The sequence below is a fragment of the Mustela putorius genome, unplaced genomic scaffold (genome assembly GCF_011764305.1).
Source record: "Mustela putorius furo isolate JIRA1106 unplaced genomic scaffold, ASM1176430v1.1 tig00000095_pilon_pilon_pilon, whole genome shotgun sequence".
NCBI classification, from domain to species: domain Eukaryota; kingdom Metazoa; phylum Chordata; class Mammalia; order Carnivora; family Mustelidae; genus Mustela; species Mustela putorius.
The window spans coordinates 22,419,046-22,436,031 of NW_025421280.1; the positions used below are offsets into that span (position 1 = coordinate 22,419,046).

General features: G+C 44.6%; 1 protein-coding gene across 7 annotated transcripts in view; it reads left to right on the forward strand.

Moving 5' to 3' along the window:
• The first annotated feature begins 670 nt into the window (after nucleotides 1-670).
• Nucleotides 671-16,986, forward strand: part of USP4 (ubiquitin specific peptidase 4) — a 52,325-nt gene continuing 36,009 nt past the window's right edge. For 2 of the 7 annotated variants that reach the window (XM_004760659.3, XM_004760660.3), the window contains exons 1-6: nucleotides 681-840; nucleotides 3,759-3,886; nucleotides 8,324-8,454; nucleotides 9,593-9,719; nucleotides 10,789-10,934; nucleotides 11,064-11,125. In XM_004760659.3, coding sequence (XP_004760716.1) covers nucleotides 740-840; nucleotides 3,759-3,886; nucleotides 8,324-8,454; nucleotides 9,593-9,719; nucleotides 10,789-10,934; nucleotides 11,064-11,125 — 695 coding nt within the window. In that variant the 5' untranslated portion in view covers nucleotides 681-739. Of the gene's footprint in view, nucleotides 841-3,758; nucleotides 3,887-8,323; nucleotides 8,455-8,598; nucleotides 8,776-9,592; nucleotides 9,720-10,788; nucleotides 10,935-11,063; nucleotides 11,126-14,525; nucleotides 14,740-16,986 lie in introns of those variants that run through there. The other 5 variants (XM_045079943.1, XM_004760661.3, XR_006606755.1 and 2 more) reach the window with 5 other exon arrangements.

Genomic DNA, 16,986 nt, shown 5'->3' on the forward strand with positions numbered 1-16,986 from the left:
ACAAATTAAGCAGCACCTTGGGCACCTCCTTCCCCTGTTGCTATCGCCACTCAGCGGCTGCATGTCTCCCTGACAAGGCAAGTAGCTAGCTCAGTGTGGAGGGTTTGGGGAATTCAGTCGTGGGCTACGATTCTGGCGTCTATACTGTTTGAGAGGAGTGTTAATGACTAGATCACATCTTCGGGTCCCGGTCTCACGGCGGTGGTGCATCCAGCAGTCCCCCAAATCCCTGTAGGGCCTCCAGGGCAGGCACCCCGATCCCACGTTTGGGCCGCTAACGACTGGCCTAAGGTCTCCAGCTCAAAGCAAGAAGAGCTAGTTCCTTGGCTTCTCGGACCTGGCCTGGGTTTATCTAAGAGCAGGCTAACACCGCGGGCCCGGACGGGGTGCCCGAAGTGCCGAGGGGCCTGTGGTCAAGCGCTTAAAAGAGAGATGGCCGGGCTAGACGGAGAAAGGGGTGCAAAACAAACACCTCGCGGCTCCGCCCGCAAGGCGGGAGGAAGGGGCGGCTAGATTGCCAGCGCCCACCTCCTCTTCCGGTCCTCTCCGGGATCCGTCGCGCACCCGTGGGAGAAGGGCGGTGCATGCGAGACGGACGGGCGGGAGTTCCAGGCCGCGGCGCTAGGTGGGGCTAGGGCGCGCGCGCGCGTGCGTGCTTGCGTGCGTGCGTGGGCGCGGCCCACAGCACGCCGTGCGCGAGGCGGATGTCCGGGCCGGCTGGGCCGGGGCCGCGGACGAGATGGCGGAAGGTGGAGGCTGTCGTGAGCGACCGGATGCGGAGACCCAGAAATCCGAGCTCGGGGCCTTGATGAGGACCACGCTCCAACGAGGGGCGCAGTGGTGAGCACCGGACCCGCGTTTCCACTGCCCAGGCTCAGGGGCAGGGACTCTGGCCCTCAGACCGGACCCCTCTTTTCCGGCTTGGGTAGGGGCCGGGCGGGGGCGGTGTTAGTGACCCTGAGAGGTATCCTGAACCCTGCCTCTCAGGAGAATCTCCTAGGGGAAAGTGTGAGGGTTGTTTTGGCCCATTTGGAGCCCCAGAGGGCGGACCCAGTGGGGGCAAGGGTTGCAGGAGGGGGAGAAGGGGAGTGCTTACGGGGACCTTCTGGTTGGGAAGAGCCCTTTGCCTTCGAGGACTCGTTGTGTGACCTTGAGCGAAGGCGACCACACCTCCCAGACCCCGTTGCCTTACTGATAAAGCCAGGGTAGCAATATTTGGCACCCCCACCTTATGGGTTGAGGAGAAGAGATACTTTTGTAATTTGTAAACTGCCGAACAGATGTCAAGGTCAGAAGTTGGACAAATGTTTGAGAACTCCAGGTTATTTTGGTAGCAAATGTCAAAAATAATTGTGGCAGTAGCATTTTGGAGCGGGAGAGGATAGCTTAGAGCCTAGATGAAAAGATTAAAAGTACAAAGTTTAGAAAAGCAAGTCTGAGACATGAGGTTTCTTAACTGTTTAGTAGAAGGGACAATACTTTTACTAGTGAAGATGTTCCCGGGCGATATTATCATGTGAGAATAGAAAGCTAGGGCTTGGCTTTGCTTCGAATATGATTGAACATCCATCTTTTAAGAAATGATGGTGGTGTTGATAATGCCACTTAAGGTAACAGAGGAATTGACCAGGGAAAGGAAACATTGGGATTAGGAGGAACTCAGATAGGGCTGTACAGCTGGCCAAGCTGTGAGAGGCAGGGCAAGCAGAAGTTATCCTGCATAGGGGTGATATATGAAGAATATTCAGAGGAACCAGAGGAAGTTTGAGATAGACTAAGGTCACACACTAAAAGTGTTTGGAGGATATTGTTCAAGGGGTTTGGAGGGAAAAGAGCCTTTTAAAGGTTTGGATGTACTTATGGATCCTGTGGCCTCTGGGAAGCTGCCTGATTGCAGAGGTTTATTTTTTTATAAAAACTTAAAGGACTTGGGGTGCTTGGGTGGCTCAGTTGGTTAAGCATCTGCCTTCAGCTCAGGTGATGATCCCAGGGCCCTGGGATGGAGCCCCGAGTGGGGCTCCCTGCTCAGCGGGTAGACTGCTTCTCCTCTCTTCCTGTGCCTCTCCCCCTGCTTGTGCTCTTTCATTCTGCCTCTCCCACACTCTCTCAAATGAATAGATAGATAAAATATTAAAAAAAAAAATACTTAAAGGACTCACCAATATAAATGTTGTGCTTTTTTCTCCCAGAGAGATTTACTACTTCTTAGTTGTAAAACAGCATAGTGATTCTTTTATTTTTTTTTTTTCATTTTTCTCATAGGGATACTTTAAAAATATAACCAGATCAGGAATAACTAGAGGCTGTATATTTGTATAGTACCATACCTAGACACTATTATATGTGTGTGTACCTTTTTTTTTTAGCACTCATTTTTTTTTTAAAGATTTTATTTATTTATTTGACAGAGAGAGATCACAAGTAGACAGAGAGGCAGGCAGAGATAGGGGGAAGCAGGCTCCCTGCTGAGCAGAGAGCCCAACGCGGGACTTGATCCCAGGACCCCGAGATCACGACCTGAGCCGAAGGCAGCGGCTTAACCCACTGAGCCACCCAGGCGCCCCTAGCACTCATTTTTTTATAATGTCTTCTTTGGTACTCAAAGAAAACTTGAATTGTTTGGTGTTATTATCCCATTTTCAGAGAGAGAATTAGTTTAATGCTTTTCATGTTGAGCAGTATAACCAAACTTTCTGTTCTGGACAAGGACCTCTATAAAGATCATTATGAAAGGGGCAAACAAGGTTTTAGCCATAGGAGGACTTCACTTAAATAAGCATTTTGAAGCCAGTCATTTCCTTTTATTCACTCATTCCTTTTATAAAAAATTTATATATATATATATATATATATATATATATATATTTACTTATTTTATTTATTTGACAGAGAGAGAGCGAGAGATCACAAGTAGGCAGAGGGGGAGGGGGGAGCAAGCCCCTGCTGAGCAGAGACCCCCCCCCCCCATGTGGGGCTAGATCCCAGGACCCTGGGATCATGACCTGAGCCAAAGGCAAAGGCTTAACCCACTGACCCACCCAGGTGCCCCCTTATTATTTTTTTTTAATAAGTAGGTTCCATGCCAGAGGAGAGCCCAGCACTGGGCTTAAACTCACAACCTTGAGGTCGGGACCTGACCTGAGGCCAAGAGTCAGATGGTTAACTGAGCCACCCAGGCACCCCTTGTTCTTTCTTTCTTTCTTTTTTATTTTTTTAATTTAAAGATTTTATTTGTTGAGAGAGAGAGAGGGTAAGAATGCGTAGTTGGGGGAGAAACAGAAGGAGAGAGAGAGAGGAAATCTCAAGCGGACTCCATGCTGAATGAGGAGCCTGACATGGGGCTTGGTCTCATGACCATGAGATCATGACCTGAGCTGAAATCAAGAGCTGGACACCCAACCAACTGTGCTACCCAGACTCCTGTTGTTTAATAAAAATATTTATTTTTAAGTAAGCTCTGTGCCCAACATGGGACTTGAACTCCTGACCCCGAGATCAAGAGTTGTACACACACTCCACTGACTGAGTCAGCGGGGCACCTATAATCATTCTTTCAACATTTCACTTAATGGACTCTTGTCCTGGGCCAGGCTCTTTGTGCCATCTGAGGCCTAGCCCGGCTCTTGTTCTTAAAATGTGTTTCTGAATGGGACATGTGTGTTCTCCGGGTGAAAAGATCATTAAAAAAATTAAAGGAGCAACTGCAAAAACTTACAACCTCAGTTTTTCTGGTATAGTAAATTTTTATCTGTCTCTAGGTATCTTATTGATAGCCGGTGGTTCAAGCAGTGGAAGAAGTATGTGGGTTTCGACAGCTGGGATATGTACAATGTGGGTGAACACAATCTATTTCCTGGCCCAATAGATAACTCCGGACTCTTTTCAGGTATAGTATCCTGTTGCTTTTCTAACTGAAATACCCACCTAGGCAGTGACCTGAGGTCATGTTTATCAGTAACATGGGTGTTGTGAATCTGACTTTCTTGTTGTGATGGATAGAAACAAGTGTCCTTGATTAGCATCTGTACCAGAAGTCTTTGTAAGACCCTCTGGGAGGAATGAAACTACTTTTTCCCTAAACTACCTGCTTCACACAAGAGTGTGATTCTCGTATTTTTCTTTTTGGGGCTTAGGTTTTTTTTTTTTAAGGATTTTATTTATTTATTTGACAGACAGAAATCACAAGTAGGCAGAGAGGCAGGCAGAGAGAGAGAGGAGGAAGCAGGCTCCCCGTTGAGCAGAGAGCCCAATGCGGTGCTTGATCCCAGGACCCCGGGATCATGACCTGAACCAAAGGCAGAGGCTTTAACCCACTGAGTCACCCAGGCGCCCCTGGGGATTAGTTTTTTTAGAGCTGTCAGATTTTAGATTAGCATGTGGAATGGAAAGAAATAGGTTATCATTTTGAAACTGCATCTGGAGTCTGAAATTTGCGCACCAGAATTTTCTGTGTTACCTTTGCAGTGGAACAATTTGCAGACCTGTCTACATCCATCTAGCTTTCCTATGATGATTGTCATAGGAGTGTGTGAGGAGAGTAGAGTTATTATCACGGTCAGCTCCCATTGGAAGAAGTGATTGAAAAAATGATGCATGACATACCAGAGCTGGGCTTGTACCTGTAGATGCATAGATAAGACAATTGACCTTTCCCAGGCTGTGTTCTGCTTAGCTTCAGATTCTTTTTTTTTTTTTTTTTAAAGATTTTATTTATTTATTTATTTATTTGACAGAGAGAGAGAGAGAGAGATTACATGTAGGCAGAGAGGCAGGCAGAGAGAGAGAGGAGGAAGCAGGCTCCCTGCTGAGCAGAGATCCCGATGTGGGACTCGATCCCAGAGCTCTGGGATCATGACCTGAGCTGAAGGCAGCGGCTTAACCCACTGAGCCACCCAGGCGCCCCTTAGCTTCAGATTCTTTTGCAAGCAGAATGAGAGTGATCTGTTTGTTGATTGTGTTCAAAATCAGAGCAATAGGAAGACAGACATGTATGAGGTTTGATCCAAGTACTTAACATTAACCTGGGTGTTTTTAAAAATGGTCGGTGCTTCAGGTGAGACTTGTTTTAGGAGATGTCAGGTGACATCATAATTCATTGCTTTGTTTCTTGATGTAGGTCAGATGGTGGCATCACACCATGAAGCTGGCGTAAGAGAGCACAACAGCGTGTTTGCACTTTTCGTCCCCCTGCACCCCCCCACCTTCTTTTAAAGGAATCTCTAACCCCAGTGTGGGGCTCGAACTCATGACACTGAGATCAGGGGTTATATGCTTTACTGGCTGAACCAGCCAGGTGCCTCTCTCTCTCTTTTTTTTTTTTAATAGAAGATTTCTTAATGCTTATAAGAATACTAATGATAAGGGCTCGAGGAGCTTTGTGAAATCATTTGGATGACCTTCAGCTAAGGGAAAGCATTTCTTCCATCGTCCTCCAATTTAATGTCATCTGGCTTTTCCTTGAAACATTTGCTTTGTGCTTAGGAGGTGAGAAGTACGTTCTGTTCAGAACCTGCTTGGAACATTGGCAGTATAGGAATGACCTGTCTCTGGTGAATCACCCCCTTAGTTCCCAGGCTCTCAGTCACCTCTCAGTCCCAATCCAGCTACCTTTCACCTAAGGACATGGAAGTGGCTGGATAGGGCTCTTGGAAGTGTGGGAAGGATGGGGTCTTGCCTGTCCTTCCTTATGTTGTATGCAGAGCACCCCTTTTGTGCTTCCCACAGCTGCCTCTGCTGTATATCATATGAAATCCTTGTGCTTTGGCCAAGCTGTGCTCTCATTTTCCCCGTTTATTCTCCTCTGTGAAAGAAATTTGCAGAGACTAAATCCTCATTCCCAAACCTCTGTGTGATTTTGAGCATGATGCCTTTAGATTGGTCCTGTTTCAAGTGAAAGTCGTGAACCTCCTTGGGAATTCCAGTCATATTCCCTGCATTTGCACTGAGCGTGTAAGCTTGATGTGTGCAAAAATCATCATGGATCCTTAGAGGGGAAAATGGCCTGTGGAAATGATGTACTTGGGGTTGGTGATGCTGAAAGCTGTTGTTCCTTTACCACATTTAGAGATTTCTGGCTGCTGCTTGGCACAGTGTGTGTAGCCAGATCTGCTTAGTGTTAGAAACGAAGAAGCATATATCCTCAAGAAAGCCAAGAAGTAAATAACTTCAATGACTTTTAATTTATAAATCAGAGAAAAGTTGAATTTATGACTCAGAAGTTTAATTTATAAATCAATTGCTAGAAAAGTGTCAGTTTCAGGGGGAAGCTTTTGTCTCAAGCAGACTGATACCAGTGGATCATCCTTCTGTTCCTCAGCAGAAAAGGCCTGCTCTGTTAATAATCGTGCCAGACAGGCTGTGGGAAGTGATTGGCTCATCAATAAGGAGGATCCATCCCTTTTTTTTTTTTTTTTAATTTAGAGATTTTTTTTTCTTTGTTTATTTGACAGAGATCACAAGAAGGCAGAGAGAGAGAGAGGGAGAAGCAGACTCCCTTGTTGAGCAGAGAGCCCAATGTGGGGCTTGATCCCATGACCCTGAGATCATGACCTCAGCCCTTTTTTTTTTTAAGATTTTATTTTTTTTTAAAGATTTTATTTATTCATTTGACAGACAGAGATCACAGGTACACAGGTAGGCAGAGAATCAGACAGAGGAGGAAGCAGGCTCCCTGCTGAGCAGAGAGCCCGATGTGGGGCTTGATCCCAGGACTCTGGGATCATGACCTGAGCCAAAGGCAGAGGCTTTAACCCAGTGAGCCACCCAGGTGCACCCCCCTTTTTAATGGTAAAATACACATAATAGTTTATCCTCTTGACCATTTTTTTTTTTTTTAAAGATTTTATTTATTTATTTGACAGAGAGAAATCACAAGTAGATGGATAGGCAGGCAGAGAGAGAGAGAGAGGGAAGCAGGCTCCCTGCTGAGCAGAGAGCCCGATGCGGGACTCGATCCCAGGACCCTGAGATCATGACCTGAGCCGAAGGCAGTGGCTTAACCCACTGAGCCACCCAGGCGCCCCTCCTCTTGACCATTTTTAAGTGTGCAGTTCAATAGTATTAAGTATATTCACATTGTTCCGCAACCAATTTCCAGAACATTTTGACCACCCAGAACTGCAACCCCCTACCCATTAACTGTGACTCCCAGTCTCCTTTCCTCTGAGCCCCTGGCAGCCACCATTCTACTTTCTGTGTCTGAATCTGTCTACTCTAGACACCTCCCTTAAGTGGAATTGTTCAATATTTGTTTTTCTGTGACTCCCCTATTTTATTTAGTATAATATTCGGGGTTCATCATTGCATCATGTGTTGCAATTTCCTTCCATTTGAAGGCTGAATAGTGTTCCGCTGTGCGTATATACCCCATCATGTTTATCCGTTCGTCCATCTCACCTTGGTATTCCTGTCCTCCGCTGCTATTTAATTCCTTTCCTGTTCTCCCTCCAGATGAAAACGGCAGAGGTGGGTGAGGTCTGAGGCTTGCTGCAAGGAAAGGCAAAAGAGCTGATGGGTTGGGTAAAAACTGGTGGAGGGCACCGGGGGATGTGGTTGATGGGAAGCCCCCGTCACTTTGTGAATGCTGTTTACGGTTTTGGTTTTTAACATCATATGCCTTGAGTTACAGATAAGTTGCACTGCTCTGGATACTTGTGCAACCATTATGGCAGGAGTAGGTGTTGCTGGGCACAGGGAGGCTTCGTTGGTGGGAGGTGATCACTCTTCCCTTGATCCAGTTCCTTGGTCTTCAGCTGCGGGAGTGTGTTTCTGATCATGGATATCCACTCCTAGTCATGTTGCCTGCCTGTGGGGGTTGTGAGGTGCACATTGAGCACGTTAGGGTGTTAAAGACATTCCCCCCTCCATAAGAGGTTGTCCAGCTGGGTTTCAGCTTGGCCTTTGGAAAACTAAGAATTCTGAATAACTCTTGGTAAAATAAAGTTAACTCAATGATGTGTTTGTTGTTTTCTTAGTAAATCTTTCAGAAGATATATGACCTCAATGAAGTTTCCCTAAATAGGATATTATGTTAAAATGTTCATAATTAACAGTTTTCATTGTGGAATCTGGAAGCGTATTGAAAATGTAAACTGGAGTTTTTAATTCTCCCTACTCCATTTCGTTATAGAAGAAATACATGTTCCTATGAAGGCGTGGCTGAAGACAGTTGTCACTTCTGCTCTGTGTTATGGCCAGTGACAGAATTTTGGAATTTTGTACCCGTTCTATAAATAATTTTGTTTCTGAAAGTACACGAGAATCCTATAAAACAAATATTTCTGGGGAGAAGAGCAGTGAGTTATGAGGTGTTTTCTTTTTTCAGATCCTGAGAGTCAGACCTTAAAGGAACATTTAATTGATGAATTGGACTATGTTTTGGTCCCAACGGAGGCCTGGAATAAATTACTAAACTGGTATGGCTGTGTAGAAGGCCAACAGCCCATTGTCAGAAAAGTGAGTACACAAGTTGTCACAGCTGCTGGTCAGTGTCTGCAAGTGCTCCCTGGGGACACTGACTGGTATTGGTTTTCTGGGTTACTGGATGTGCCCAAGTGGTGGAATAGAGGTGTTTGAGGCCTTCTTTCTGGTTCTCTTTAGGGAATTGTGGTCGTGAGTGGTGGTGAGTGAGGCTGCTCACCTGAGATGTTACAGTGAGTGGCCTCCAAACATCAGAGCTGCCCATGGCTTGGGATGTGTCCAGCAGTGCCATGAGAGCACTTTCTGGAAGGCTCTATGAGAGAAAGTTTACTTGGGGTCATGTGGACATACAGTAATGTACTGCTTCTTGTTTATCTTACAACCTTTCTGAGACTGCTTTTTCCTCTGTGCTTATGACTCTTGGGCCACACTGTTGAATATCTCAAAAAGCAGGTGTTTATAAACCAGAGAAGCATAACCTCCTGAGGGAAAGCAGGCTGTGAGGTAGAAATCCAGATTCTTCACCCCACTGGTAGATGGGACTTAGTAGAAGACTCCCACAGTCGTTTGCTTGTCCTACCAGAGGGGGAATCACATGCCTGCTAAGAGGTAGACATTGGGTAAATTTCTTACTCTCCCTGGTATATAGTTCCCCTTCTCAGCATAGGAAAGATCTGTAGTCCTGAGGCCTTGCTTCTAACAGTCATTGTTTGAGGCCAGAACTACATTCTTTCTGTATCTGGAAACCTGGGCCCCTGCGAGGGGTTAGGGATCAAAAAGCTGGAGGTGTGCCAGTCTGGCAGATGTCCCCTAATGCCCACAGTGTTGCCATATGGTGAGTGTTCTGCTGCCCGAGGGTTTTAGCTACATTCTCTAGTTCTCTCATTCAACAAACCCTGCAAGGGAGACCTCACTATCCTGACTTAGAGAGATGAACAGTGACTTCCCTGTTGTGCACTGTTACAGCTAGCTGGTTCTCTTTCTTGTGAAGGGAAGAAAGATTTGAAACCCTTGGACAGATGCTGGTGGCTTTAAAAATCTGTCCTGATCCCCTGATCACTTAGGGAAAGTGATGATTGTGTGGATTCTGCCCCTTACCACTGATGAAACCTATTGTTTCCCAAACTGCCCGGTGTGGAACCGCTGCTGCTTCACCTGTGCCTCTTGTTTGCAGGTAGTGGAGCATGGCCTCTTCGTCAAGCACTGCAAGGTGGAGGTCTATTTGCTGGAACTGAAGCTCTGTGAGAATAGTGACCCCACTAATGTGCTGAGTTGCCATTTCAGCAAGGCAGACACTATCGGTGAGTAGCTGAGCTGGTGTCCCGAATTTCCGGGTACAGAGAGCGCGGAGCATTGTGGCTGATGGGAGTGAAGCCAGGCACCCCCTCCAGAGTTGTTACCCACATAGTCTCAGGTTGTGGTTACCAGCCTGACCTGATTCTTGTGGAGAGCTAGGCCTGGGAATCGTGTTTTACAGACTCTTGGACATGCTCCCTGACCATGATACATGATACTGTGATAAAGATGAGGAAATGCAGATTCGGGGAGGTTACACTTACTTATTAAAAAATCTCTGAGTGGGGGGCGCCTGGGTGGCTCAGTGGGTTAAAGCCTCTGCTTTCAGCTCAGATCACGATCCCAGGGCCCTGGGATCGAGCCCCACAATGGGCTCTCTGCTCAGTGGGGAGTCTGCTTCCTCCTCTCTCTCTGTTTCTTCCTGCCTCTCTGCCTGCTTGTGATCTCTGTCTGTCAAATAAATAAATAAAATCTTTAAAAAAAAAGATAATCTCTGAGGGGGTGCCTGGATGGCTCAGTTGGTTAAGCATCTGCCTTTGGCTCAGGTCATGATCCCAGGGTCCTGGGATTGAGCCCCACATCAGGCTCCCCGCTCAGCTGGAAGTCTGCTTCTCCCTTTCCCACTACCCCTGCTTGTGTTCCCTCTCTTGATGTGTCTCTTTGTCAAATAAATAAATAAAATCTTTAAAAAAAAATCTCTGTGAGAAAGTGGCAGGGCTGGTATTCGAAATCACATTTATCTTAACTTCAGAGGAAGGTTTTGTCACCTTTCTGTGTTGCTTGTGTGCTGTAAATGGGACCCACCTATTGAAGAAGAAGAAGCATAGGGAAGGTTTCTAAGTGTGTGAGTGCAGGAGGATGCCCATGGAAGACATTTGGCCTTAATCATCAAGGGGCTGAGGTCAGTCAGAACTTTCGTTCCAAAGCACCCTGTGACTGACGGTCCGAACAGGAGGGAGGATGAGCTTTAGCTTGCTACGGCTGTTACTAGCCTTGCATCTGGAGTGAGGTGAGTGATCCTTCCGTCCGTCTGAGTGATCTTCAGTCCTGAGTGATCCTTCTGTCCATCTCTAGCAACCATCGAGAAGGAGATGCGGAAGCTATTCAATATCCCTGCTGAGCGGGAAACACGGCTGTGGAACAAGTACATGAGCAACACCTATGAGCAGCTGAGCAAGCTAGACAACACTGTCCAGGATGCTGGGCTCTACCAGGGTCAGGTAGGAGGGCTCAGGCCATGCCCAGCAGGCTGCTCTGCCAGGGTGTGTGGCCAAGATATCTTCTGGTTCTGAGCTTGTCACCAGTGAGGTCTTTTGCATATTCCTTATTTGATTTCCCCTTTCACTCAGGTGCTAGTAATTGAGCCCCAAAATGAAGATGGCACATGGCCGAGGCAGACCTTGCAGTCAAAGTAAGTGACCATTTTCTCTCTTATGGCTGGGCACACAGGTATAAGAGAGACACTATTTTCTAAGGCGTTTACTTGTGCTAAGTAAAATTTTTTCGGGGTCAGAGGAAGAAGTGATCCATTTCATATTCAGTTTGATATCCAGAGTCTGTGATACTGGCCTTTGCTAAGCAGCATTTTGGGCAGCTGTCTGAGGAAAGCTGTCAGAGTGTGTGAACACGGTGGTGTGCCTCTCCTTGAGAATGAGAGAAGGAAGAGAAGGGGCCCAGATCTGGGAATGCTGCATACCAAGAGGCAGCTTTGTTTTTGCCAAGGGCTGTTATTTTCTCCACCTGTGGTTAGAAGCTCGGCTGGAAAAGAAGAGGGCTCAGGCATGGGGTCCTATATGACTTAAAGTTTGATCCCACACCACTTTTTACCCACAGGCCTATTATTGTTACCCTTTTTGCATACTGGGGGGATTATTCTGCCTTTAAACTGGGACCCCACCTCTGTCTCTGGAGAGGTTTGTGTGTGGTGTGGAATTGTGCATGTCCTGAGAAGGGGACAGAAGTGGTGATGATTTTTTCTTACAGTGCAAGGGCCGGGGAGGATTTTGTCTTTGTTCTGATAGTTATGGAGATAGTGTTGGTTTTTGCTCTCTTCCCTCAGTCAGTTCTTGGACAGTGATTGTTTGATAGTAATGGGCTCATACATAGCTCTTTTGAGAATCACGAAAGCTATGGGCTCTCTCTTGAGAAACATGTCGGAAGATATATTTTGTCAACAGTCTCAAGGGTTTTACAGATAACCTGAAGCCTAACCATGGACTCCAGTTTTAGAGATCCTGGTCACCAGTTCCTGACAGGATGCTATATAGCTGTGGTAGGGAGAATAATGCACCTCTCCATTTCTAAGTCCTGTTCCGCAGAACCTATGAATATGTTAGGTTCCATGGCAAGGTGATTAAAATGTGATTAAGGGTCTTGACATGGGGAGATTATCCTGGATTATCTGGATGGACTCAGTATAATCACAGGGTGAACTGGGGAGATAGGAGAATCAGGAGATGAGAGGACAGAAGCAGAGCCTAAGTGATGATAATGTGAGAAAGACTTCACTAGGCGACTTTCCAAGATGGCACAGTAGGAGACCTTGGTTTCATCGGGTCCTAGGAATTCAGCTAGATAGTTAATTAGATCGTTGTGAACACCTGCAAACTCAACCAGAGATCTAAAAAAAGCATTGCTGAAATGCTACAGATAGAGAAGTGATCACTTTCTGCAAGTGTGGAGAAGTGAATCTGAGGCAGTATATGGGAAGATAAACTGCGGCGGTGGGGGGAGTGCAGCAGTCAACATAGGAAACCGATACAGCAGCTGAGTGCAAAATCAGAACTTTTAGAAGTCAGCTCCGGTAAGGGATGTCCCTGCCTGAAAGGCACTCAGGTGGCAAAGAGGGGCAGAATCTTAGATGGGACAGTGTGGTCTCAGGATCCTTGGGGTCACAGAAACATCAGGGGTGCCTGAGTGTGGCAGAGTTCCCAGGCATGGGGAAGCCAGCTGCTATCATTGAACCCACAAGTGGGCTATCAGCTTGGTTTTGCCATAAACTGCAGACTGTGGCATGGTTGGGCAACTGTTCTCCAAGCAGGCGCCCAGCATTCCACTGAACCACGGCAAGACCCACCCCTTCTGGAGACTCGAAGCAGAGTCACGTGCCTGAGATAGAAATGCTCGGTCACAAGCTGGGTGAGCATGGAGTGTGGCTGGAGACCTGGGAGACAGGAGTGATCGGCTGCTTTTTTGTGAGGGCACACAGAGGAGTGGGTCCCCAGGCTCTGTTCCAGGGCCAGAGATTGGGAGGCTGCTGTTTTCATTCTCATCCTCTAAAGCTGCGCAGAAAGCCTTCAGGGAACAGAAGCCACAGAGAGCAATCTGGAGCTGCTTGCTCAGCTTGGCCCCTTGTCAAGGGCATGCAACTTCGCCCCTGCAAAGACACTTGAGCATCACCTCAGCAGGCCCTTCCCCCAGAAGATCAGCAAGAATATCTTAATAAGCTAAGACCATGTTTTTACCCATCATAGAGAACTCCAGAAGTCCAGCGATAGGAAAGAATAGTGTATAGAATTCATGGTATTTTTCTGATTGTTTAGTCTTTGAATTTTAATTTTTTTCTTTACTTTTCAACCAATTTCTTATTTTATTAACTCTTTCTTAAAATCTTAATTTTCGGGGCGCCTGGGTGGCTCAGTTGGTTGGGCAACTGCCTTCGGCTCAGGTCACGGTCCCGGAGTCCCGGGATCGAGTTCTGCATCAGGTTCCCAGCTCCATGGGGAGTCTGCTTCTCTCTCTGACCTTCTCACTTCTCATGCTCTCTCTCACTGTCTCTCTCTCAACTAAATAAATAAAAATCTTTTAAAAAAAAATCTTAATTTTCATTTTTACAGTTACATTCTATCCTTTCATTGTATTTCATTTTATTTTTATATATATGTAAGTTTTTCTGTACAGTTCTGGGATGCAGTTTCTTGTAACAGACAGACCAAAATACACCCAGATTCTAGTGTATTGCTCTGTTCTGTTCTCCTGTCTGATTATACTCTCTCTCTCTCTCTTTTTTAAATATTCTCTCTTTTTAAAAGTCTTCTTAAATTTTCATCTCTAGTTACATTCTATCCTTTCATTGTATTTTATTTTATTTATTTTAAAAAAGATTTTATTGATTCATTTGACAGAGAGAGAGATCACAAGTAGGTGGAGAGGCAGGCAGAGAGAGGGCAGACAGCCCGATGCGGGTCTTGATCCCAGGACCCTGAGATCATGACCTGAGCCGAAGGCAGAGGCTTTAACCCACTGAGCCATCTAGGCGCCCCCTTTCATTGTATTTTATTTCATTTTTGTATATATGTAAATTTTTCTTTCTTTCTTTATAGTTTTGGGATGTAGCTTCTTCAAACAGACAGACCAAAATACACCCAGAATATATTATATTGCTCTGTTCCATTCACTGGTCTGTTTATACTCTTTTCTTTTTTTTGTTGTTTTTGTTTTTTTTCTTTTGTCCTTTTTCATTTTTGTTTTTACAGTTATATTCTATCTACATTTCTTATATATAATTCTTATATTTAATTTTATATTGATGTGCTTAAGTTTAATTTTGTTTTTGTACATATGTAAGTTTTCCTTTCTTTACAATTTTGGGATTTAGTTGTCTAACAGACCAAAATACACACAGGATCCAGTGTATTGTTCTGTTCTGTTTACCTGTCTGGTTATATTCTCTTTGTCTTAAAGATTTTATTTATTTACTTTTTTATTTTTTATTTTGGGTTTCTTCTGATTTGTTTAGTATATATTTCTCTGGGGCTGTTATTGCCATTTTAGTATTTTGTTCTCTTGTTCATCTATTCTTCTCTGCACAGAATGACAAGATGGAAAAACTCACCTCAAAAAAGAGAACAAGAGGCGGTACTGACTGACAGGGACCTAATCAGAATGGATATAAGTAAGATGTTGGAACTAGAGTTCAGAGTAACGATTATAAAGATATTAGCTGGGTTTATAAAAAGCATGGAAGACTCTAGAGAATCCCTTTCTGGAGAAATAAAAACTAAAATCTAACCAAATTGAAATAAAAAAGGCTATTATTGGGGTGCAATAAAAAATGGTGGCTGTAACTGCTAGGATAAATGGGGCAAAGAATTAGTGATATAGAAGACAAAATGATGGAGAATAAGGAAGCTGAGAAAAAGAGAGATAAACAACTACTGGATCATGAAGGAATTCGAGATAAGTGATATCATAAAGCAACACAATATTAGAATAATTGGGATCCCAGATGAAGAGGAAAGAGAAAGGGGGGAAGAAGGTATATTGGAGCAAATTATAGCAGAGAACTTCCCTCATTTAGGGAAAGAAGCAGGCATTCAAGTCCAGGAGGCACAGAGAGCCCCTCTCAAAATCAGTAAAAATAGGTCTACACCTCGACATATAATAGTGAAGCTTTCAAATCTCAGAGACAAAGAGAAAATTCTGAAAGCGGCTCGGGACAAGAGGTCCGTAACCTCCAAGGGTAGAAACATTAGATTGGCAGAAGACCTATCCACAGAGACCTGGCAAACCAGAAAGTACTGGCATGATATATTCAGGGTGCTAAATGAGAAAAAAATTCATCAAGAATATTTTATCCAGTGAGATTGTCATTCAAAATAGAAGGAGAGATAAAAAGCTTCCAGGACAAACAGAAACTAAAAGAATTTGTGATTATTGAACGAGCCCTGCAAGAAATATTAAAGGGGATCTTTTAAGTGAAGAGAGAGTCCAGAAGTAACATAGAACAGAAAGGAACAGAGACAGTGTACAGAAATAGTGACTATAGGCAATACAGTGGCACTAAATTCTTACCTTCAGTAGTTACTCTGAATGTAAATGGGCTAAGTGCCCCCAATCAAAAGCACAAGATATCAGATTGGATAAAAAAGCAAGACCCATCAGTATGCTATCTGCAGAAGACTAATTTTTGACCCAAAGATGCCTCCAGATTGAAAGTGAGGGGGTGGAAAACCATTTACCATACTAATGGATATCAAAGAAAGCTTGGGTAGTAATACTTATATCAGACAAACTAGATTTTAAACCAAAGACTAATAAGAGATGGGGAAGGCCACTATATTGTAATTAAAGGGTCTCTCCAACGAGATTATCTAATAACTATGAGTATTTATGCCCATAACATGGGAACAGTCAATTATATAAACCAATTAAAAGCAAAATTAAAGAAATACATTGATAGTAGGGGACTCTTAACACCTCCTTCTATGCAGAAGATCATCTAAGCAGAAGATCAACAAAGAAACAAGGGCTTTGAATGACACACTGGATCAGATAAACTTCATAGATAAAGTCAAAGCACTCCATCTTAAAGCGATAAAATACACATTCTTCTCATGTGCACATGGAACTTTCTCCAGAATAGATCACATACTGGGTCACAAGTCAGGTCTCAACCAGTACCAAAAGATTGGGATCATTCCCTGTGTATTTTTCAGACCACAGTGCTTTGAAACTTGAACTCAGTCACAAGAGGAAATTTGGAAAGAACTCAATACATGGAGGTTTAAGAACATCTTACTAAAGGATGAATGGGTCAACCAGGAAATTTATTTTATTTTATTTTTTTTTTTTTTAAAGATTTTTTATTTATTTATTTGACAGAGAGAAATTACAAGTACACTGAGAGGCAGAGAGAGAGAGAGAAGGAAGCAGGCTCCCTGCTGAGCAGAGAGCCCGATGCGGGACTCGATCCCAGGACCCTGAGATCATGACCTGAGCCGAAGGCAGCGGCTTAACCCACTGAGCCACCCAGGCGCCCTCAACCAGGAAATTTAAAGAAGAATTTAAAAAATTCATGGAAACAAATGAAAATTAAACCACAACTGTTCAGAACCTTTGGGATGCAGCAAAGGTGGACCTAAGACAGAAGTATATGGCAGTACAAGCCTTTCTAAAGAAACAAGAAAGGTGTCAAGTATACATCCTAGGGATGCCTGGGTGGCTCAGTTGGTTAAGCAGCTGCCTTCGGCTCAGGTCATGATCCCGGCGTCCTGGGATCGAGTCCCACATCGGGCTCCTTGCTCCATGGGGAGCCTGCTTCTCCCTCTGACTCTGCCTGCCACTCTGCCTGCCTGTGCTTGCTCTCGCTCTCTCTCTCTGACTAAATAAATTAAAAAAAAAAAAAAAAAAAAAAAAAGCTTCAAGTATACATCCTAAACTTACAGCTAAAGGAGCTGGAGAAAGAACAGCAAATAAAGCCTAAACCCAGAGGAGAAGAGAATAAAGATTGGAGCGGAAATCAACAAAATAGAAACCAAAAGAAGAGTAGGA